The sequence below is a fragment of the Phacochoerus africanus genome, chromosome 11, assembly GCF_016906955.1.
Source record: "Phacochoerus africanus isolate WHEZ1 chromosome 11, ROS_Pafr_v1, whole genome shotgun sequence".
Taxonomy (NCBI): domain Eukaryota; kingdom Metazoa; phylum Chordata; class Mammalia; order Artiodactyla; family Suidae; genus Phacochoerus; species Phacochoerus africanus.
In genome coordinates, this window is record NC_062554.1 from 63,843,306 (window position 1) to 63,866,972 (window position 23,667).

General features: G+C 39.5%; 2 protein-coding genes across 19 annotated transcripts in view; both read left to right on the forward strand.

The window, feature by feature from the left end:
- The first annotated feature begins 266 nt into the window (after positions 1-266).
- ZC3H11A (zinc finger CCCH-type containing 11A) overlaps positions 267-23,667 on the forward strand; it is a 35,103-nt gene continuing 11,702 nt past the window's right edge. The window contains exons 1-13 of one of the 18 annotated variants that reach the window (XM_047751791.1): positions 281-406; positions 896-957; positions 6,197-6,250; positions 7,612-7,671; positions 10,323-10,526; positions 12,442-12,561; positions 16,215-16,338; positions 18,019-18,222; positions 18,360-18,476; positions 18,746-18,826; positions 19,654-19,764; positions 20,842-20,904; positions 23,033-23,131. In XM_047751791.1, the coding sequence (XP_047607747.1) occupies positions 10,473-10,526; positions 12,442-12,561; positions 16,215-16,338; positions 18,019-18,222; positions 18,360-18,476; positions 18,746-18,826; positions 19,654-19,764; positions 20,842-20,904; positions 23,033-23,131 (973 nt within the window). In that variant the 5' untranslated portion in view covers positions 281-406; positions 896-957; positions 6,197-6,250; positions 7,612-7,671; positions 10,323-10,472. Of the gene's footprint in view, positions 407-895; positions 958-981; positions 1,101-6,196; positions 7,672-10,322; positions 10,527-12,441; positions 12,562-16,214; positions 16,339-18,018; positions 18,223-18,359; positions 18,477-18,745; positions 18,827-19,653; positions 19,765-20,841; positions 20,905-23,032; positions 23,132-23,667 lie in introns of those variants that run through there. The other 17 variants (XM_047751790.1, XM_047751792.1, XM_047751787.1 and 14 more) reach the window with 17 other exon arrangements.
- ZBED6 (zinc finger BED-type containing 6) lies at positions 1,094-6,190 on the forward strand. The gene has a single exon (XM_047751774.1). It carries the CDS (start codon positions 2,131-2,133, stop codon positions 5,071-5,073), a length of 2,943 nt encoding a protein of 980 aa, XP_047607730.1. The 5' UTR covers positions 1,094-2,130; the 3' UTR covers positions 5,074-6,190.

A 23,667-nucleotide genomic window follows, 5' to 3' on the forward strand; every position in this document is an offset into this window, starting at 1 on the left:
TATTACGTCAATTTCATTACACAATTTTTTTTAAAAAATCAAAGACAGTTTCAAGGAACCCGTGACCTTCTAAAGCGCGTTCCTTGGAAAGGCAAGGCCTCCACGGTTTAGCACCTCCCCTCTCACGTGACCCTGTCACCCGAGGAAGCCATCTTAAGCATCGCCTCATAGAGGAAAACTACATCTCCCAGAATCCTTGCGCTTTGCGTCGTGCTGGCACTTTTACTGGCCGGATCTTAGAACTGAACCTGTAGCCAGGCGCCATCTTTGACTCTGGCAGTCTTGGATTTCTGCTGGTGTTGCTGCTGAGAGGACGGCGGACGGCAGCGGCTAAGAAAGAAGAAAGACGTGGCAGCAGCGGGAGTCGTGGATAGTGTCGTCGGTTCGGTAAAGTTTCTGTTCTCCGGTAACTAGACCCGTTTTTTTGCTTCCCGGGTGGCTCGGGGCCGGGGAGGTGGGGGAGAGGGCGAGGGGAGTGGCCGCGGCCTCCCCTCGCCCCTGGGTCGCGGCCTAGCCCGGGAAGTCAGAGCGGGTCCTTCGGCCCGGTGGTAAAGACCGGCTCCCCCACCTCCGGGCCGCTGCCGTCGCCAGGGCGGCCTGGGAGTCCAGGCTCCAGCTCCCAGGCCCATCTACCCCCACCCTCCTTTACCCCACCCCCACGGGGCCTGCTCCTTTTCCCAACCAGTCTTCCTCCCTTCCCCCACATCCGGTGTTGGTGAAACTGTAGGAGCCGGGAGCAGCCCCGGGAAACCGACTTGTTCCCCTACTCCCGGAGGAGAACTGACAACTACGTTGCTTTCTCCGGGGCAGCAGTTTCCTTAGTTTTAGCGAACCCCACTGCCTAAATCAAATTGAATGCCAGGAGCTGATTTTACCTACTCTCATTCCTCTCCAGGGTCCCACTACTTGGGAGATTTTCTCAAACTCCACATACAGAAAGCCACCGATCTTATTCCGGTATCCTACACCCCTTTCCTACCTTAATTACACTCCCACCCCCAGCCCTCAGCATCGGAGTCAAGAGCAACAGGGACACTTCCGTTCTCCTTGTAGGATTGATGAAACCGTAATGAAGAACGCCCCCTAAACTCCCATAATCGGTGCGGATTCCTATGGGGAAGGCCCATATTGTTGACATCTTCCAGGCCTTGGTTCTGGACCTTGAGAAGGAGGCTGAACTAGTGATAGCGATGCTTTTTAGGGTAATTGTATGTAGGTATTGGGGGAAGGGGAGGGATCAACCAAGAAGGCATGACACTGATTTAAAACTCATATTTCATTTTCTGCTGCTCTTATAGAGTCCAACTTAGGAGTTACTCATTTGCAGGCTGTAAGGCTTCTCTGGTCTAAAAATGTCTGAAAACCAAGCATGGATTAACTCTTGATACAGATAGTAAATTGGAAATTCAGCTTGTAATCTTACTTTAAAATTTTACTCTCAAAGCATTTTTTTTTTAAAGCTACCTACATTTTTAAAAAATTGTGTTACTTTTAGCTAGAGCTGAAAGGGTCAACAGGCATTTGCTGTTAATGACCAGTATGTGGAGTCTGATTTAGCTTTCCAGAATTGACTTTTGGGGTTGTATTGGCAAATCACAGTCTTAAATAATGAATATTAAATGATGCACTATGTTTTTGTTTAAATGAAATTTACTGAAAATAATTCCAGAATTAAGGGGATTTGATGTTGCTGTCGTGAGGCAACATAAAAGATACGTATTTTAAAAGCTAAAACATTTCAAGCAGATACAGTTCTTGATGAATCATAAAGAATATGGACCATAGATTTGGAAGACTTGGTTTTTAGCTGCTACTGACTAACTCTGACGCTGGAAAAGTAGACCTCAGTTTTCTTTTCTGTAACATGAGGAAATTGGACTATTTGAATTCAGAACTCAGAAAGTTGGAAGGGATCTTAAAGCCCTCTGTAAAAGAGTTTGGGAATGAGCTCCATTGCTGTTACTTTTCCTCCAAAAATAACCTGGCATGGAAGTCATTGGTCCAGTGGGAATTTGACTCCCCATAGAAACTGGAGAAAAGGTAATGCAAGTAGAGAGGAACAGCTGTATATCTGTTTGAGGAATAAACCCACTAACAGATTCTGCTACGAATTTTGGAGACATAAAAAGAATGAGTATATGTACCTTAAGTGTACCAGTGTCCTCACTCTCTCCTGGCAGAAGATGTAGCACTTTTAGTGGTGCTGGGATTCTGGGCTGTGTTCCTATTAATTCTAATACAGATGAAGAAGATGTGATAGAGGGAAAGATGGTTGCAGAAGGAATGGATAAAGAGGCAAAATTGCCTGCCAAAAAGAAAAGAAAGAAGGGTTTGCGAATTAAGGGGAAAAGACGACGAAAGAAACTGATCCTTGCAAAAAAGTTTAGTAAGGATTTGGGATCTGGGAGGCCTGTTGCAAGCACTACTGCTTTGTTAGCGTCTGATGCCCCTGAGCATGATGAAGAAAGTCTTTTTGAGAGTAATATAGAAAAACAGATCTATTTACCTAGTACTAGAGCAAAGACTTCCATTGTGTGGCACTTCTTTCATGTTGACCCCGAGTACACCTGGCGGGCAATTTGTAACCTCTGTGAAAAAAGTGTTAGCAGAGGTAAACCAGGTAGCCATCTTGGGACATCTACTCTCCAACGACATCTACAGGCAAGGCACTCACCTCACTGGACTAGGGCCAACAAATTTGGAGTTACTAGTGGGGAGGAGGATTTTACTTTGGATGTACCTTTATCTCCCTCTTCTGCTGGAAGCAATGGAAGCTTTGAATATCTCTCTACTGATCCATTAGATGATAGTGGAATGGGTAAGAAGCGTGATAAATCAGTATCTGATGCCTTGAGGGCAGAAAGAGGAAGATTTCTCATCAAAAGTAACATTGTCAAGCATGCCTTAATTCCTGGAACAAGAGCCAAGACATCTGCAGTTTGGAATTTTTTCTACACAGATCCTCAGCACATCTCAAGAGCTGTGTGTAATATATGTAAAAGAAGTGTGAGCAGGGGTAGGCCAGGTTCTCACTTAGGAACCTCAACACTTCAACGACACCTGCAAGCCACACATCCCATCCATTGGGCTGTTGCCAACAAGGACAGTGGTGCAGTTGGAAATGGATTAGATGAGGCTGAGACTGAGGGAAATGATCTCTTGAGCAATACTTTGCATGGAGAAAAGTCTGCAGGCAGCCAAAGTGTAACAGCTGAGGACCTTACTGACTCTGATTCAGATGAACCTCCTGTATTAGAGGTTGAAAATAGATCTGAGAGTCCCATTCCTGATGCAGAGCAGGACACTCTTATGCATGCACAGGAACGAGAAACAACATACTGTGAAAATTCAACCTCAAGTCAAATAAGTCAAGCAATAATTCAGATGATTGTGGAAGATATGCATCCTTACAACTACTTCTCAACCCCAGCCTTTCAGAGATTCATGCAGATTGTGGCCCCTGACTATAGGTTACCATCTGAAACTTACTTTTTCACTAAGGCTGTCCCTCAATTATATGATTGGGTTAGAGAAAAAATTTTCTTGACTTTGGAGAATGTTCAAAGCCAAAAGATTCACTTGACTGTGGACATATGGACCCATGACCCATCCACTGACTATTTCACTGTGACTGTACACTGGGTCTCTTTGGAAATGCCATCTTCTTCGAATAGTGACAGGATCCCCAATTTTAGAAAGTGGGCAGTTCTTTGTGTAACAGGTCTGGCCAAAGACTGTTTGATAACCAACATTTTACAAGAATTAAATGACCAGATTGGTCTGTGGCTTTCTCCTAATTTCCTCATCCCTAGTTTCATTGTTTCTGACAATTCTTCTAATGTAGTACATGCAATCAAAGATGGTGGTTTTACCCATGTGCCATGCTTACTGCATTGTTTAAATATAGTCATTCAAGACTTTTTCTGTGAACACAAAAGCATTGAGAACATGTTAGTGGCTGCTCGGAAAACATGTCATCACTTTAGTCATTCAGTCAAGGCCCGTCAGATACTGCAGGAGTTCCAAAATGATCACCGACTTCCATGGAAAAATTTGAAGCAGGATGAAGCTGGCCATTGGATTTCTACCTTTTATATGTTAAAATGGCTCTTGGAACATTGTTACTCAGTTCATCATAGTCTTGGTAGAGCCAGTGGAGTTGTGCTCACCTCCCTTCAGTGGACTCTAATGACATATGTTTGTGATATTCTTAAACCATTTGAGGAGGTCATCCGGAAAGTGAGTGTGAAGACCACAGGGTTGAATCAGGTGCTACCCCTAATCCATCATCTACTCCTTTCCCTGCAGAAACTCAGAGAGGATTTTCAGGTTAGAGGTATTACTCAGGCCCTCAATCTGGTAGACAGTTTATCTCTGAAACTGGAAACTGACACTCTACTAAGTGCCATGCTCAAATCTAAGCCTTGTATCCTGGCTGCTTTGTTAGATCCTTGCTTTAAAAACAGTTTGGAAGACTTTAACCCTCAAGGTGCTGATTTAGAAACTTATAAGCAGATGCTTGCAGAAGAAGTTTGTAATTATATGGAATCTTCACCAGAGGTCTGCCATGTTGCAACTTCAGAAGCTTCTGGTCCCTCAGCTATAGTAGGAGCTGATTCATTTACCTCATCTATAAGAGAAAGCACCTCCAGTTTGGGGTCTATTGATAGTTCAGCTGCAGATAATGTTGCCATTGGAGGCAAAAGCTTCATGTTTCCTTCTGCTATGGCAGTAGTGGATGAATACTTCAAAGAGAAGTATTCAGAGATTTCAGGAGGTGATGACCCTTTGATTTACTGGCAGAAGAAGGTGAGCATATGGCCAGCTTTGACCCAAGTTGCTGTTCAGTATCTGAGCTGCCCCTTGTGTAGCTGGCAATCTGAATGTATCTTTACTGCAAATGGCCACTTTCATCCAAAGCAGATCATGAACCTGGACTTTGACAATATAGAACAGCTAATGTTTCTGAAAATGAATTTGAAAAATGTTAACTATGATTATTCTGCATTGGTTCTGAGCTGGGATCCTGAAAATGAAGTTACTCAAAGCAGTGAAAAAGAAATATTGTCTTAATTTCTTTTTCCTTTCTCCATTTAAATTGGGCAACTTTTGCTATGTTACTGTATCCTATTTCCTATTATTTTTATATATAGTTATACTAATTCTTCATGCACATCTGGGGAAACCTGAAAACACAGAAAGGGCTGAAAATTCCTCAGAGGTACTATAGTGTTGAAAAAGTGAATATTACAAGATTTCACAGTAGTAACTCAATGTAGCTGTCACTTGAAATTTTGTTTATATTGAGAAAAGAAAGATATTTTTTAAATAAAAAATATAGTGCAGCATTGAAAGGCCTTAGGCTATTAGATTGAACTAGTAATTGGCTTTAAATAAAAATATCTTTTAACATGGGAAGTTTGATTGCTCTGAAACAAATTGAGGAAAAAGCATACTAAACTGTTATGTGCTTCCCCCACCACCATTTTCCTATTTCTTTAAAAACCCTGATTCATATTTACAGCTTGGCAAAAACTAAAGTTCACAGATTTTTTTTCATATTTGGAAAATTCTAATTGCCTCCTCATACTGGTCAACTTTACAATTTCAGCTTAATGTGATAGTTACCCTTTATGTTTAGGATTGGCTTTATATAAAAAGGAAACATTAGAAGAAATTTAGGAAAAAAATTACTTTTAGTCTTTAAATTGCCTTTTTAAACTTTTATAAAATAGTGTAAAAACCAAGATTATATAGGTACTTTTATATAACTTATGGGTAAATGACAAAAAGTTTACAAAATTTTAAAAGATTAAGTGGGAATTGGAATGAAAGCCCTGTGAGCACACTGACAAACCCAGTATCCATTTCCCAAGGAATGTTTTGCTGAATTTTAGTGATCTTAAATGTCTTTTAAAAATTATACTGAATGATCCATAGTATTGTATTCTTAACTATGAGATTATTTTGGCCTCTATTCTTATTTAAAAATAAACAGTATTTTCTTGTGTTAGGAATCATTGCCTCACTGGTAGAATGAGAGAAATGATCTCAAATGATCTTATCACTTTCCACTCTGAGAGTATGTTTCTGTGACTGAGAGGCCAGAAAATAATGACTTTTAGTAAAAGTCTATTAAAAGTTTCAGACTGAATTACTAATGTAAGATCCCAATTTTTCCTTTTTTTCATTTTAGATTTGGGGATATTCCCTGCCCAAAAATTTCCTGGAAAATTGACTAGTATTAAGTGTGAGTAAAAGGTGTCCACTTTTTTTTAAGTTTTGATTTTAGTTTTGTCTTGGATAGTATTTGGCAAGATTTAGCCTAGAAATTATGTAGTATTTATTACGTGAGAATCAAAATTGCTTTGTTACTGGGCTGTTTCAAAATTTAGAACTCATTTCTATGTATCAAAATTGTTTTTTGTTTTTGTTTTTTGTTTTTTGAAATTCTTAAATGGTAAATGTACCATCGTGAAATGAAATTTCAACTCCAAAAGTTTACCCTTTTACTAAGTGGAGTAAATGGATGATTATAAGGTCTTTAGTTATAGCCATCATTAGTAAAGAATTTGGAACTAGGCTACATAAGCAAGCCTTTGCAGGGCCGGTATCGAATGTCATGCCAGTGACCCTGGTGTTGCTATAAAAGAAGAAAAAAATCTTCCCTTAGATAGAAGCTTGCTGTATCTTGACAGTGCCAGTTCAGGATGGCCATAACACTGCTCTGCCTTCTACAGCTCGCTGCACCACTCTGTAGTTACTCTGTAACTATACATTTCTATCTTTTTTGGTTAAACACTCCGTGAAGGTGATAAAAGATGATGTGATGATATACATACATCCATATTATACATGTCAATATATACGTAAGGATTTCTCTTCGTCTTTGTTTGTGGGCTGGGCAAAATTTAGTGTAACATATTAATATACTTCATGATACTTTGGTATAAGAATAAATTCACTATTTTTATAATGAACCCAAATTTAAAGGCTTTTGTAGTATATTTTAAAAGGGAAAACTTACCCAAATGTTTTATTTCTACACATTTGTGTGTGTGTGTGTGTGTGTGTGTGTATAAGGCAGTTAGTATATATGTATATTAAACATAAAACACATATTTTTACATACAACTGCGTTTTTATTATACAGATAATAAAGATGGGGGAAGGTTTCTGTTTTTTTCTTAATAGGTGAAGAAATCTTGAAGACCAGAGATTGGATCTTATTGAATTTTGGTGTTCTTTTTCTTTTTTTCTTTTTCCTTCCTAAATTAATATTGTTCGGCTGTGGAAGATGGATCTTTTTTTTTTTTTTTAATAATCCTTTGACTCCCAAGTTCATCTTTATATGAACTCTTTTTTTTTTTTTTTGGTTTTTTGGTTTTGTTTTTGTTTTTGTTTTTTTTTGAGGAGATAACTAACCCTAGCTGTCTCCAGTTTGACAAAGGTTATTCGAATGGACTTAATCTCCCGGTAGTTGGGAGATGTTTTAAAAACACATCCTGTGTTTGAATTGTGGCTGAGAGGTTTCCTTGGCAATGTGAGGAGGAAAATTCTTTCTGCCCCATTATTATTAATTCATGGATTGAGTGTTGGTTCGACCTACAGGCGTAATAGATTGGAACTCAGTGAAGACACAGACATTCCTGTTGAGAGCAACCAGCTAATGTAAGTATGGAAATGAATTTTTTTTCTCATTAAAGAAGTGAACATTTTTGTAATTTAAGGCATGATTTTCTTGTATCAATAAGAAATTAAAAAGATATTGTCAAGACTTTTTTTTTTCTTGTAATTGTTTACAAGTTTTGGGTTTTTTGATGGAACTATCCCTACCCTATTGTGTTGCTATTTCATAAATTCCATTTTGTTGTTTGATTAGCATGTCGAAGTCTTAAAACCAGCAACAGTTTCATGTATGTTCTTTGGGATGTTGATTTCAGGAGTGAAATTGACTGCTAAACCTTTTTTTTTTCCTTTGAAAAAACTTTATTATAAAACTTTTTCTTGGGCTTTCCCGTCATGGCGCAACAGAAACAAATCTGACCAGGAGCCATGAGGTTGCATGGTGGGTGGTTCAGTCCCTGGCCTCTCTCAGTGGGTTAAGCATCCGGCGTTGGCATGAGCTGTGGTGTAGGTCGCAGACGCAGCTTGGATCTGGCATTGCTGTGGCTGTAGTGTAGGCTGGCAGCTATAATTCCGATTAGACCCCTAGCCTGGGAACCTCTATATGCCATGGGAGCAGCCCTAAAAAGACAAAAGACAAAAAAACCTTTTTCTTGGGCATTCCCATTGTGGCACAGTGGAAAAGAATCTGACTAGTATCCATGAGGATTTGGGTTCAATCCCTGACCTTGCTGTGAACTGTGGTGTAGTTCGCAGACACGGCTCAGATCCCAAGTTGCTGTGGCTGTGGTGTAGGACTGTAGCTCAGATTTGGCCCCTAGCCTGGGAACTTCCATATGCCTTGGAAGTAGCTCTAAAAAGAAAAAAAAACAAAAAACCTTTGTTTTCCTGATTAATACTTTTCCTTATTGCATATGTGTCATTGTAATTATTTGAATGTTCCTTGTAGACTTGATCCCATTTGAGGCAATTTTTAAAGTTACTTGTGGTGTGCCGTAGATGCGTAATGCATTTCCTGTGTTTGTGGTCATAGGAGTCCTGGTAGTGGATCAGTGAAGTGCTGTTAAAAAGGTCCAACTCGGAGTTCCCGTCGTGGCGCAGTGGTTAACGAATCTGACTAGGAACTGTGAGGTTGCGGGTTCGGTCCCTGCCCTTGGTCAGTGGGTTAACGATCCGGCGTTGCCCTGAGCTGTGGTGTAGGTTACAGACGCGGCTTGGATCCCGAGTTGCTGTGGCTCTGGCGTAGGCCAGTGGCTACAGCTCTGATTGGACCCCTAGCCTGGGAACCTCCATATGCCGTGGGAGCGGCCCAAAGAAATAGCAAAAAGACAAAAAAAAAAAAAAAAAGTCCATCTCTTATTTCATTCTATAGTGAATCAGTGATGGTCAGGTCAGTTAAAGAAGACTTACATTTTTTATTAAGTCTGTGTTGTGTTATATTAGAAAATTTAATACTGTTCTCAGCATAAAACAAAATAAGAGCTAGCCACATACAGTTCTATTACCATGGCCGTAACTACTGGTAGCATTTTGGTCTGTGTTCTAGACTTCTTCCTGCTATTTTATATCCACGCGAGCATTGATTCAGTTTAGGATTTTAGCCATTCTAAAAGGAATTTGCAGTTCCCCGTGATGTTGAGTATCTTTTTTTTTAGGACCACACCTGTTGGCATATGGAAGTTCCTGGGCTAGAGGTCAAATGAGAGCTGCTGGCCTATATATACCACAGCAATGCAGGATCCGAGCCACATCTTTGACCTATACTATAGCTCACAGCAGTGCCTGATCCTTAACCCACTGAGTGAGGCTAGGGATTGAACCTGCATCCTCATGGGTACTAGTCAGGTTCGTAACCCCCTGAGCCACAAGTATCTTCTCATATGCTTGTTTGTCATACTTAAATTTCCTTTGGTGAGGTGTCTGTTTAGATCTTATGGCCATTTTTTAATTCGTTTTATTTTTCTTATTGTTAGGTTTCAAGTGTTCTTTGTATATTTTGGAAACCAGTCCTTTATCACTAATGTACTTTGCACAGATTTTCTCCCATTCTGTAATTTGTCTTTTCATTCTTTTAAGGGTACTTTCACAGAGTGGAAAATTTTAATTAAGTCCAACTTAGTGTTTTCTTTCATGGTGTTATGTCTTAAAAATTACTGGCACATCCACGGTTTCTTGGATTTTCTCATGTGTTATTTCTAGAAGTTTTATGGATTCACATTTATGGTCCATTTTAATTTTTGTGAAAGTTATTAGGTCTCTGTCCAGATATATTTTTTTCTCATATAGGTATGGACTTCTTCCAGCATCGTATATTGAAAAGATTATCCTTTCTCCATTAAAATTCCCAGAAATTTAGCAGATATCTTGTGTAAAATAACCCAATTAATCTAATAGTCCCATTCTTAATCTAAAATGCAGATCATTTGTTGAGTTTGCAATGCTTACCTAACTGATGCTGAAGCACCATAGAGAATGCAAAAGAAAGAATCATGGCTATTCTTAACAAAAATCTTACATTGTAGATGAGAATGTACAGCATTCACATAATAATCAGAGTGTTCATAATCTGTAATAGGTGAATACATATTAATTAAAATTTGGTTTTAACAGTGTGATCTCATTGGTCAAGGTGATTTCGAGGAGAAAGTTGGAAGGATTTACCTGAAACACTTTAATTCCTTGTCTTCTCACTTTAGGATTACGTTTAAAAGACCATTTCTGTGATTGAGTTGTCTTTTGGAAGATTAAACCAATTTCAAGAGGACTTGGAGCTTGTCCTTGCCTTGAAGAAGGAGTGGCTTGTTTTCAAGAAGCCACTTCTGATCTAAGGATCTACGCTACTCAGCATGCCTAATCAAGGAGAAGACTGCTATTTTTTTTTCTATTCTACATGTACCAAAGTAAGAATTAGCATCTCTAAATCAGTTCTAGCTATGCTCTCCCCAAGAAAATTAGATAAGGTTTTCTTTTTTCTTTCTTTTTTTTTTTTCTTTTAATTGCTTTTTAGGCCTACACCTTTGACACTTGGAAGTTCCAGGCTAGGGGTTGAATCGGAGCTATAGCTGCTGGCCTGTACCACAGCCACAGCAATGCAGGATCCAAGTCTGCAACCTACACGACAGCTCACAGCAATGCCGGGTCCATAACCCACTGAGCAAGGTCAGGGATCAAACCTGCATCCTCACATCCTAGCTCGGTTCATTAACCACTGAGCCATGAAGGGAACTCCCGAGAAAAACTTTTCTTGGGAGTTCCCATCGTGGTGTAGTGGTTAACAAATCCAACTAGGAACCATGAGGTTGCAGGTTCGATCCCTGGCCTTGCTCAGTGGGTTATGGATCCGGCATTGCCGTGAGCTGTGGTATAGGTCGCAGACGAGGCTTGGATCCTGCATTGCCGTGGCTCTGGCGTGGGCCAGCAGCTGTAGTTCCGATTAGACCCCTAGCCTAGGAACTTCCATACGCCACGAATGTAGCCCTAAAAAACAAAAAAGAAAACTCTTCTTAAATCATCTTGGTGCTGTGCTTAAAATTGTCAGTTTTGGAGTTCCTCCTGTTATGGTTCAGCAGGTTATGAACCCTACAGTGTCTGTGAAGATGTGGGTTGGATCCGGCAAGTTGCAGCATAGGTCGCAGATGTAGCTCAGATCTGGTGTTGCTGTGGCTGTAGTGCAGGCCTGCATCTGCAGCTCTGATTCCACCTCTAGCCTGGGAACTTCTATATGCTGCAGGTGTGGCTATAAAAAGAAAAATAAATTATCAGTTTGGAGCAGCTTTGATTTTTATTAGCAGTTTGCACAACAGTAGCATTTTATTTCAGATATTAATGTTGTATGAAATATGGACTGGGAGTTTGGGGTTAGTAGATGCAAACTATTGCGTTTGGAGTGGATAAGCAAGGAGACACAGGGAACTGTAGTCACTTGTGATGGAGCATGATGGAGGATAATGTGAGAAAAGAAATATATATGTATGTATGTATGAATGACTTGGGTCACTTTGCTGTACAACAAAATTTGATAGAACATTATAAATCAACTATTAAAAAATATATAGTGAATCACAGAACTCTACTTAAATTCTCATCTATTTTTTTCTTTTTTTCGGGCCACACCTGCAGCATATGGAAGTTCCCAGGCTAGGGGTTGAATCAGAGCTGCAGCTGCTGACCTGCACCACAGCCACAGCAATGTCAGGTCCTTAACCCACTGAGCAAGGTCAGGATTCTAACCCACATTCTTATGGATATTAGTTGGGTTTGTAACACTAAGCCACAATGGGAACTCCTTAACTTACTTTCTAATTAGGCAAATCAGGAAGTTCCCTTCGTGGCTCGGTGAGCTGTGGTATAGGTGAGCTGTGGTATAGGTCGCAGACATGGCTTGGATCCCATGTTGCTGTAACTGAAGCGTAGGCTGGCAACCTTTGCTCTGATTCCACCCTTAGCCTAGAACTTCACATGCCTCAGGTGTGGCCCTAAAAAGCAAACAAAAAAAAAACCTAGTTATGCAAATCAGGATGTATGAAATGGTTTTGAAGAGTAACTATAAAATACATTTTTAAAGAGTACTTAATACTCCCACTTGTCTTTTTCAACCCCGTCTCTGCTTACGTCATTCATATCTTCATGTTGTGAAGAAATAGGTTTTAGGAGATTATAAATTTGTTGACCTCAGATTGTTCTTGTCCTCCCATCTCAGTTTTCTACTTTGCCTATCCCTCCTTATTCCTTTATGTTTGTCTAGATGCCAAGAAACTTAGTGAACATTTTGCCTGGGATCTAGTTTGGTACCAGTTTTATTCTCTTTGTTTACAGGGTGACAGCTGTCCATTCCGTCACTGTGAAGCTGCACTAGGAAATGAAACTGTTTGCACATTATGGCAAGAAGGGCGCTGTTTTCGACAGGTGTGCAGGTTTCGGCATATGGAGATTGATGTAAGTTTTCAGTTTGTGTTACAGTAAGTAGTCTAGTATCATGATGGGCCAATAAAAAATAGAGGGGAAAATAACATTTCATGCAACGGGTGAATTAAATTTCTTAATGATCTAGTAAAAATTCTGTCATTAAAATGCTAACTTAATATCTAGATGTTATATGGTGTGAATTGGTACCATTTTTTTAAAAGCAGTTTGTAGTCTACAATGTAAAAATTACATATGTATATTTAGGGAGTATTTATACTTCTCTGTTTATTTTTAAACAGTCTAAAACTTAGAGAAATGTTGCAAATACAGTATAAGACTTCTAAGCCATTTAGGGGTAAACTGACTTCCCTTTCACTTCCAAATACTTCTCATGACTGTTTTCTACAAACAAGAAAGACATTCTCTTACATAATCATGATCCAACAGTCAAAATTAAAGAATTAAGATTTATGTATTACCTTCATTGAATTCTCAGATCCCGTTCACATTTGCCGTTGTACTGGTGATGTCTTTATTGCAGTACGAGTGTGTCCAGAATCAAGTGGTCCATGTAGATGACATAACTTTTCAGTCTCCTTACATCTAGCACCGTCACTAAGGCTTTCCTTGCTTTTCATTGGCCTTGACACTTTGGTTAGTTAGAGGAATGTTTCTCAGTTTGGGTTTATCTGGTATTTTCTCATTACTAAATTCAGGTCATATATCTTTGGTAGGACTCTCACAGAGGTGATCTTCTCATTGCTTACCATTGGGTGGCATACAATCTTAATTATCCCATAGCTGGTGACGTTAGCTTTGATCACTTCACTAAGGTGGTGTACACCAGATTGCTTCACTGTAAGCTTTTTCTTTTTGTAATTAGTATTTTATGGAGAGGTACTTGGAAGCCCTGTAATCATTCCATTTCTCATCAAACTTCCAAGATTTTTTCCCACCTTTTTTCAAGTTTTTTCTGTATATAAAATATGTGAACTCATGGTTTCCTATTTTTTTCATATGTTACATCCCATTACTATCATTTTTTATCCTCAGATTGACTCACATTTGACCCCTAAGAACACTTAAAGCTGATTTTTGTTTCTTTTTGATGTTTCCATCATTCTGTTAACACCTCTTCACTTGCTGGCCTAACAAGATTATCCAGGCTCATCTGGTTCTTTCCTTCCTCCAGCCCTGGAATCAGCCATTTTTCCAGAGAGCCTTGGTTCCTTCTAGTGTAGCTGCTCCTGGAGTGTCACTGCTCCCATGCCTGCAGTGGGCAGAATGGTGGAATGTATAAATGTATATACGTATTTACATCATTACTTATTTGTGTATTGAAAATGTTTGTGTATTGAAAATCATAGTAGATGAGTTCACATAGATGCCTCCAATTTATCAACACTACAAGGTTTCATCTAGACTTCTTCCATATTTGAAACTCAGTTCTCCAAAACTTGATTCCTTTTGTCCTTAGTCTTATTTGATCAGTACCCTACTTATGTAAACCAATAATCTGTCATAGCCTCTTTCTTCCTCTCGGCTCTGATAACATGTAAGACTTTTCCTCCACAGGACTCACTTCGTTTCGATTCCAACATCCTCTACTATACAGGGAAGCCCTCCTGGCTTGCTCTTCTGTGAGGAGTCTTTCTCACCTTGCTTGTACCCCAGTGTCCTACTGTGGACCTGTCTCTCCCACCGTGGATTCCTTTTTCAAATCCTTGAGTTTTTAGTCCTCTGTTGGGCAGCCCTCCCATGTGAGATGCTTGTTTTCCTCACCCTGCTCATTCTCCAAGTCTGCACCAGGTCCCCACTCAGGAAAACCCAGCCTTCCTCACCTTGCTTGGTCTTTGATTCGAATTCTATGGTGACTGTTTATGAGTACCCCTCTCCTCACCCTACGTTGGAATCCTATTGCATAAAAGCCTTGCTCATTCTTCTCAGGCTCCAATATTGTGCCAGGCCATCCTGGTACACAAATGTCTTGCTAACCCTGACACCCTGTGCCAGTTCCACCTTGTCATATGGACACCTTCCTCATCTCAGTCAGCCTCCAACACCCTGCTCTGGGCCCCTTTGCTCTTCCCTCTCCCAGCATGAAGACCTACCTGATTGATGCCTTTGGACTGAATTGTTTGAGAGGGGGGGTGGGCAAAGAAGAAAGAGACTGAGTATGTAATTTGTATGCCTGGGGTTATATACAACTACTCCATTCTAGTTGCAGATTTATGGTCTCTCAACTACTCTCTATGCTGACTGTCTTCCAAATAAGAGATTCACTAGATAAGTTTCAGAAAAAGAATTATGGAGTTCCCGTCGTGGCGCAGTGGTTAACGAATCTGACTAGGAACCATGAGGTTTCGGGTTCGGCCCCTGCCCTTGCTCAGTGGGTTAAGTGTCCGGCGTTGCCGTGAGCTGTGGTGTAGGTTGCAGACGCGGCTCGGATCCCTCGTTGCTGTGGCTCTGGCATAGGCTGGCGGCTACAGCTCCGATTCGACCCCTAGCCTGGGAACCTCCATATGCCACGGGAGTGGCCCAAGAAATAGCAAAAAACAAACAAACAAACAAAAAAGACAAAAAAGAAAAAGAATTACTCTGTAACTTTTGGTATTTATTCCTTCTCATTACTAGATAGTATTGTATCACGTCAATATACTAGAGTGTATTTATCCATTTTAAATGTGTTCATGTACATTTGGGTGGTTTCTGTTGTGGAGCTGTTGTAAGTAGTGTTGCTTTGAACATTCTTTAACACATCTAATGTGTAAGTAGAACTAATGTATGTATTTCTTTTGGATTATATCTTGTGATCTAGCAGATCATTCTAGATGTGCAGGTATTCTTGTTTTTCTTCCCCTTTTTAAGAGCTTGGGAAGGACAGAGATACTATCGTGTTAAATAAGCCTTTGAGAAGTCACAAATGGGAAGGATTTTTTTCCTTAACTCTTGAACTCTCAGCTTCAAATCATAACTGCAGTTTACTGAGTCTCATCTATTTGCTCAGTGCTTCATATGCATTTCATTTACTTTTCTTAAGAAACAAATAGCTATTGTTACTCCCATTTTAGCTGAGGAAAGTGAGGCCAGGAGGCATTAAATCATTTGTCTAACATCACATGGCCACTAATTAGCATGATAGAGATTAAAACCCTGTTATCTTTGATTCTATAATCTTAACTACTATATTGCCCTGCTTTTCTAAATTAAGTGTAGGCATTTAGGGGTTCATGGATGAGGGCAAAGATGAAAGAAAAGGAGTTCCCATCGTGGCTCAGTGGTTAAGGAATCCAACTAGGAACAAACAGGTTGCAGGTTCGATCCCTGGCCTTGCTCAGTGGGATAAGGATCCAGCGATGCCGTGAGCTATGGTGTAGGTTGCAGATGCAGCTCAGATCCCGAGTTTCTGTGACTGGTGTGGGCCGGTGGCTACAGCTCTGATTAGACCCCTAGCCTGGGAACCTCCATATGCCTTCGGTCTGGCCCTAGAAAAGACAAAAAAAAAGAAAGAATAGCAGACCCTGCTCCTTTAATCTCTGCGTCATTCAAGAGGATGTCACTTTCAGCATCTTGCTTCCTACTACTCAGAATCATTTCATGCCACAGGTTTTTCAACTCTATATGAACTTTGTCCAGAAAAAGTGTTTTTTTAAATTTGAAAACAATGTGTTTTCCTCTTACAGAAAAAACGCAGTGAGATTCCTTGTTATTGGGAAAATCAGCCGATGGGATGTCAGAAACTAAACTGTGCTTTCCATCACAACAGAGGGCGTTACGTCGATGGCCTTTTCCTACCTCCAAGCAAAAGTGAGATTAGTTTTTAATTGAATTTTAATAACACTTAGTATGCACACAGTACAAAATACTTCATAGATGTAGCCTTCTTTTAGTCTTGTGAGACAGCAGCATTATTTCCACTTCACAGATGAGGGAATTGAACTTTATTAAGGTTAAATGTCTTGTACACAATCATAAGCCAACAAATAGGAGAGTAACAATTAAAACTTTGTTGCCAAAAGTCGTGCTGTCTCACAAGTGTTTCTTGGCAAGACAGTTTAGATTACGACAGCATACCTCATTTCCTGTTTTCTTGTCAGACCCATACAGATTTTAAAAAAAAAAATTTTTTTTATTCTCCAGGCTAGGGTTTGGCAAATCTGATCTTCCACTTGTTCTATAAAATAAAGTTTTATTGTAATGAAGCCATGCCCATTTGTTTATGTATTTTCTGTGGTCAGATTTTCTGCTACTATTGCAAAGTTGAGTAGTTGAGACAGAGTTCTACAAGGCCTAAAATATTTACTATATACTTTTTTACAAAAAAATATTTACTAGCCCTTCCCTGTGGTGTAATCTAAAACATAACTCACTTTCCACCAAAAGCTCGTATTTATTTCTAAAGTTCCTTTTGAAGTAATTTCATAGTGGAACGATGGGTTGTTTAAAAGCTGTGTTTGCTTTATGATTAAAATTCCATAGCTGTATATTTTCATCTATCATTAAGAAAAAAAAGTAGGCTCACAAAGCCTTTTTGGTTTGGTTCAAAAGTGTTAGAGTTCCCGCCATGGCTCAGCAGTTAACAAATCTGACTAGAATCCACGAAAGCAGGTTCCATCCCTGGCCTCGCTCAGTGGGTTAAGGATCTGGCATTGCTGTGAGCTGTGGTGTAGGTTGCAGATGAGGCTCAAATCCTGTATTGCTGTGGCTGTGGTGTAGTTCAGCAGCTATAGCTCTGATTCCATCCCTAACCTGGGAACCTCCATATGCCACACGTGTGGCCCTAAAAAGCAAAAAAAAAAAAAAGTATTACCTACTATCTCTCTTAAAAGCTACTTCTTGATCAGAAAGCCTAGAATTTCAATATTAAATGTTTAGAATTTGTGAATAGTTACTATGCATCTAGCTTCCTGTTTATTCTCTATATTGAATGCCGACTTTGTGTATGTTTACATATAGTGAATGGTTGTTAGCCAGGAAAGCCACATTTTCAAACCTCCCTGGAAGTTTAGAACCTAATTGGGAAAATGTGGAAATTTGAAAGTAAGTTTTTAATTAAAAGATATAAATTAAAATAAAAAGACAATGCTCCTAAGGAAAATCCTCAAACCTATCATAGGTGGTCAGGGATTTTTGATGAATTGGGACTGTATCTTCCTGTATGTTCTACTGTTTTTTTGGGGGGGTTTTTTTGTTTTTTTTTTATTTTTCACAGCCATAGCCACAGCACATGGAAGTTCCCAGGCTAGGGGTCAGATCGGAGCTACAACCGCTAGCCAATACCACACCCACAGCAACAGGGGATCCAAGTCATGTCTGCAACCTACACCACAGCTCATGACAAAGCTGGATCCTTAACCCACTGAGTGAGGCCAGAGAGAGGTCAGACCTGCCTCCTCATGGATCCTAGCTGGGTTTGTTAGCCACTGAGCCATGAAGGGAACTCCTGTGTCTTCTACTTTTAATTTATGACTGTCTTTGTATGTGTAGCTGTGTTGCCCACTGTGCCTGAGTCACCAGAAGAGGAAGTGAAAGCTAGCCAGCTCACAGTTCAACAGAACAAATTGTCTGTCCAGTCTAATCCCTCTCCTCAGCTGCGAAGTGTTATGAAAGTAGAAAGTTCAGAAAATGTTCCTAGCCCTACACATCCGCCAGTGGTAATCAATGCTGCAGATGATGATGAAGATGATGATGGTAAGTTTTAGTTCTTTCTTTAAAGCAAGTAAATGATCAAGGTAACTTACTGAATTAGACAGAATTCAACTTGAAGGTAACTTACTGAATTAGGCCTATTCTTAATTGAAAATTTGCCTTAAATTTTGATAATGTAGATCAGTTTTCTGAGGAAGGTGATGAAACCAAAACACCTACCCTGCAGCCAACTCCTGAAGTTCATAACGGATTACGAGTGGCTTCTGCTCGAAAACCTGGGGTCAATTTAAAACAAGGTAAGAAAAGGCTGTATTGATGCTAGTTCCTGCTCATAAATCCTACAGTGCTGTTGAATGTGTTTAAATACCTGTTTTTTAAATACCTCTGAACTTTAGTTCATAATTACCACCCCCTTCCTCTTCCCTGCTCCCATTATACTCACACACCTACTTACACATACTTTCTCTTATTCGTTCAGAAAACATTTGCATGCCAGCCATGTACAGATAAAATGCAAACATGAAATGGTGCTAGTTCCTCACACAGTTGCTGTTTGCATTTCTAGGTGAATGTTTGAATTTCGGAATAAAAACTCTTGAGGAAATTAAATCAAAGAAAATGAAGGAGAAATCCAAGAAGCAAGGTGGTGAGTTATCAGGAGTTTTGACCTGGAGGGTTGAATGTTGTTAGAGAACAAGGATACTTCTGATAATAAGGACACTTGGCAAATAGTTTTTGATTTTTGTGGTTTATAAATTAAACTTGGATTTATTTTAATGATGGTTGCTTTTTTAACTCATTACAGCTGTGTTTCAGTCCCTAAATATTCTAGACATTTAGAATAAACTGAAAGAACTTATTTTGAGAAATAACTCTAAAGAACAGCATATAAACTATTATTAAAAAGAGAAAAATTTATTTTATAGTAGGTGAGCTCTTCCTTAAGAACAGCTAGGCTTTTCTTCTGGTGCTTGCCTTAGCTTAATCTGTATTTCTGACCTTAAAAGTTAAAGATAAAGTGTAAAATGTAATATTTTAGAGATAATCAGATGATTGGGTCTAAGTACCTTCTTGCTGAAGCTTGTTCTTTAGGAACCTTGGAGTTGTGTTTTCCAGATGATTAATTATAGATAGAAAAGGTTGAATTGATACACCTAATGTAGCTCTTGTGCTTCTGAGGTTACCTTTAGAATAATGTTAGCCTTATTAGTGTATAAAAGTAGATTGAATGCCTAAGTCAGTCAAAACAGTTTCATGTTTTATATTCACCTTGTGCCAAGGGCAGGTAAGAAATAAGATTATCTCCCCTTCCCCTGCCCCATTTCCCTGTAGGCAGACAAAATGAAGACCGATTGGCTTTTGTAGTCCAGTAGTCCGTGTTGGACTTACCTGGTCACAGAGACGAAATTTCTTGATTTGTGAAAGCTTTACTTTCCATAAATTACTTACTCTTCTTTGGCTTGATTTATTCAGAAGGTTCTTCAGGAGTTTCCAGTCTTTTACTCCAGCCACAGCCTGTTCCAGGTCCTGAAAAAGAAAATGTCCGGACTGTGGTGAGGACAGTAACTCTGTCCAACAAACAAGGTGAGGTATAGGTAGGTTGTAAGTATTGTCAGCCTACTGCTTTTAAATGACTTGGAGGAGCAGAATCCTTGCATGTATTTTGCTCTTAATGGATTTGCAGGGAAACTTCAGTATGTTGACTGGATAGGATGAAAACTTAGTGCATTTGACTCTGCTATTTCAAAGGTTGAAATTCTTAACCAGGCAGCTCTCTCATTTATGTATTATGTTTACTTTTTACATTTACTGTTTATTTGAATCCAGCAAATTTATTGACTGCCCATTGAAGGTAAAAAAAAAACTATAATAAACCCTTTAGAGAAAAATGTAAAATTCTTTTCCCTTAATAGTTTTAAATCTAGTAAGGAACATGACACACGTAATTGTAGTATGCAGATACATGTAAATATTAATGTCATTCAGACAGCAAAGAGTCAGAGAAAAGAGAGCTCCCTTCTTGCTGGGATTATCAGGGAAAGCTGTATGGGAGAGTTAGCAGTGGAGTAGTACATGATTTCATTTAAATTATGGAAGTGCACAAGCAAAGGTATAGTTTGGGTTGTATAACCAATTAGACACAACTTGTCTTCATATACTTGTCTACTATTAATAACTAGTACTGTGCTCTTTCTTCCCTTTGGGCTCTGCGTTTGGCTATTTAAATTATTTAATAGGTTGGTTTTTTGGCGGGGGGGAGGTGGTTTGTGTGTGTTTGTTTTGCTTTTAACGTGGGTAGTCTTCTTTAAGACTGATACCTGATTCCCAGGAGACTTTCTGGGTGGACTTTTGTCTTTTTAGGGCCGCACTCAAGGGATATGGAAGTTCCCAGGCTAGGGGTTGAAGCGGAGCTGCAGGATCTGAGTCACATATGTGACCTATACCACAGCTCACGGCAATGCCTGATCCTTAACCCACTGATTGAGGCCAGGGATCAGACCCACGTCTTCATGGATGCTAGTTGGGTTCTTAACCTGCAGAGCCACAACGGAAACTCCAGTGGACTCATGTTAATATTAGAGCATAATTTGTACTCATTAGTAGTTACTGAATACAGAAAAATTGGCTAATGGTAGAGAAATTCTGTTTTTGTCATTTTAGGAGAAGAACCTTTAGTAAGATTGAGTCTAACCGAGAGACTGGGGAAACGAAAATTTTCAGTAGGTGAGACAAGTTTTATGCCTATACTTTGTTTTCTGCTTGTTTGTACGTTATGATATCTCCTCCAAAATTCTCTTTATTCAAATGCCCTATCAATATTGATATTGACTCCCTGGCTGAAAGTATGTATAAAATTTGTTTTTCACATGTGCATTATATTCTTATTGAAGTCGTACAAATTTATAGTGTAATGATTTAATTAGATTATGTGTAACTTTAAAAGTACTACATTTTAAAAAAGAGTAAATAATATCTCAGTTTCTATTGCTAAATTGAATTTCAGTGTTTAGAGGGGAAAAAAGTATCCAGTTAATATAAATTCAGTCCTTGAATTTATTAAGCTATTTTATATGTAAGGAAGTATTTTACCATGTAACTGAATTGTTGTATACCTACTCGTGTGTGTGGTTGTTTTTTGGTTTGGTTTTGTTTTGTTTTTTGGTCTTTTTGCTATTTCTTTGGGCCGCTCCCGGGGCATATGAAAGTTCCCAGGCTAGGGACCCAATCGGAGCTGTAGCCCCCGGCCTACGACAGAGCCACAGCAACGCAGGATCCGAGCCGCGTCTGCAACCTACACTACAGCGCACGGCAACGCTGGTTCATCAACCCACTGAGCAAGGGCAGGGGCCCAACCTGCAACCTCATGGTTCCTAGTCAGATTCGTTAACCACTGCGCCACGATGGGAGCTCCTCGTGTGTTTTTTGTTGTTGTTGTTTGTTTGTCTTTTTAGGGCTGCACTCACAGCAAATGGAAGTTCCCAGTCTAGGGGTGAGATCAAAGCTGTAGCCACTGGCCTACACCACAGCCACAACACCGCCAAATCTGAGCCGAGTCTGTTATCTACACCACATTTCAACGCCAACGCCAGATCCTTAGCCCACCAAGCGATGCCAGGGATGGAACCTGCATCCTCGTGGATACTAGTCAGATTCGCTTCCACTGAGCCATGATGGGAACTCCTACTCTAGGGTGTTTGTTTCAAAAGAATTATTTTGAAAATCTTATCTGACTTCAGAGGTTCCTTCATACTCTTTTAAAATGTGGTTACAAATGTGAAATCTTAACCTGTTTTGTGTTTTCTTTTGTAGCATTATCACTGCCTAAGAAATTTTAGGTTAAAAAAAGGTAGAAATCTATTTTAAAACAGCATATGTGTAAACTTTGTGATTTGGGGTATATTGTAAATAAGAGAGAGAAAAAGATATTCTGTGTCTGGTCTTGCAAATTTTTAATGGGACCCTGCTAAGATTACATCTTCAGTCAAACTATCCAAACAATAATTTTTAAAAACTTGTGACATTTAAACAACTTACATTGACCAGTGTAATGTAATGAACCACGAATCAGGAAACTTGGTTCAGGTCCTGTCTCTATCACTAATCGGTGACTTAAATAAGTAAGATATAGCATCTTTCACAACCTTAGATTTCTTATCTGGAATTGAAGAAAGGGGCTCTTTGGCCTTTGGAGTTTTCATGTCACAGGAAAATTTTAAATTTTAATGGTTTTTTTGGTCCTCCTAATCATCCCAGTTGCATTTAACCACAGATCTACCTGGAATTCAGCAGTTGGCCAGTTAAGTTTTTTTGTGTGCATGAAGATTTTTATTTCCACATTATTTCTAATTCTGAATCTCAGCTTTGATCAGGGTTATAACCCTCTGTTTGTAGTTTTAGTTATTTGGTAAATGTTAATTTGGGCATTCGAATTTTTTTTTCCCCCTTTCTTAACCTCTTTTTTCTGGGACATTTTTATTCCTTCTCTAACATCAAGTTATAGTTAGTGAATGAACATATCATATAAATGCAGAAAACTTACAGAATTATTCTACATGGTTTTTTTTTGTTTTTTTTTTTTAAGGGCCACACCCTCAGCCTATGGAGGTTCCCAGGCTAAGGGTCAAATCGGAGCTGCAGCCACTGGCCTACGCCACAGCCACAGCCACTGTAACACCAGATCCTTAACCCACTGAGCCAGGCCAGGGATCGAACCTTCGTCCTCATGGATGCTAGTCAGATTCGTTTCTGCAGAGCCACGACAGGCACTCCTATGTAATCTGTTTTTGCTTGTATTTCTTGACCTTACTAAAGATTGAACTGACCTCTTAAAGTGTATTCCTTCTGTTTGTAGGTGGTGACAGTGATCCTCCATTGAAGCGTAGCCTTGCGCAAAGGCTAGGGAAGAAAGTTGAAGCTCCAGAAATTAACACTGACAAAACACCAAAGAAAGGTACTTGTGTTCTAATACATCTTTTTGTATCTATTTTATTATTCATTCAACAAACATTTGAATGTTTACTCTGCTGGATTTTAGGTAGACATTGTTGGATAAAATAAATGCCATCACAGTCCTCAGGAGCTTATGGTATAATGGCAGATAGGAATACCTAACATACATTGTGATGAATTCTGTGACAGAGAAAGTACACAATATTGTGGGAGCACAGTGGAAGGGCACCTAATCTTAGCATCTGTCAGGGGAAGGTTCCCAGAGGAAATGATATTAAAGCTTAGACATGAAACGTGATTTAGGTATTAGCCAGGTAAAGGTTGAAGGGCCAGAGGCTGTGTACTAGGCAGAGAAAATAGCACATGCAAAGGCCGAGAGCTCAAGGGATTCACTGTGGTTAAAACGTAGAATTGGGATGAAGAGCATAGTGCCTGGAGTGGAAGAAGGGATTGATTATTTAGAGCCATGTTACTTTGGGCTTATGCTAAAATAGTAGCAAACCATTGAAGGTTACCAACAAGGATCAAAGGTACTCA

Excerpts from the sequence above, each read along its gene's own strand:
- ZBED6 (XM_047751774.1), top strand. The coding sequence starts at position 2,131 with ATGAGTATATGTACCTTAAGTGTACCAGTGTCCTCACTCTCTCCTGGC.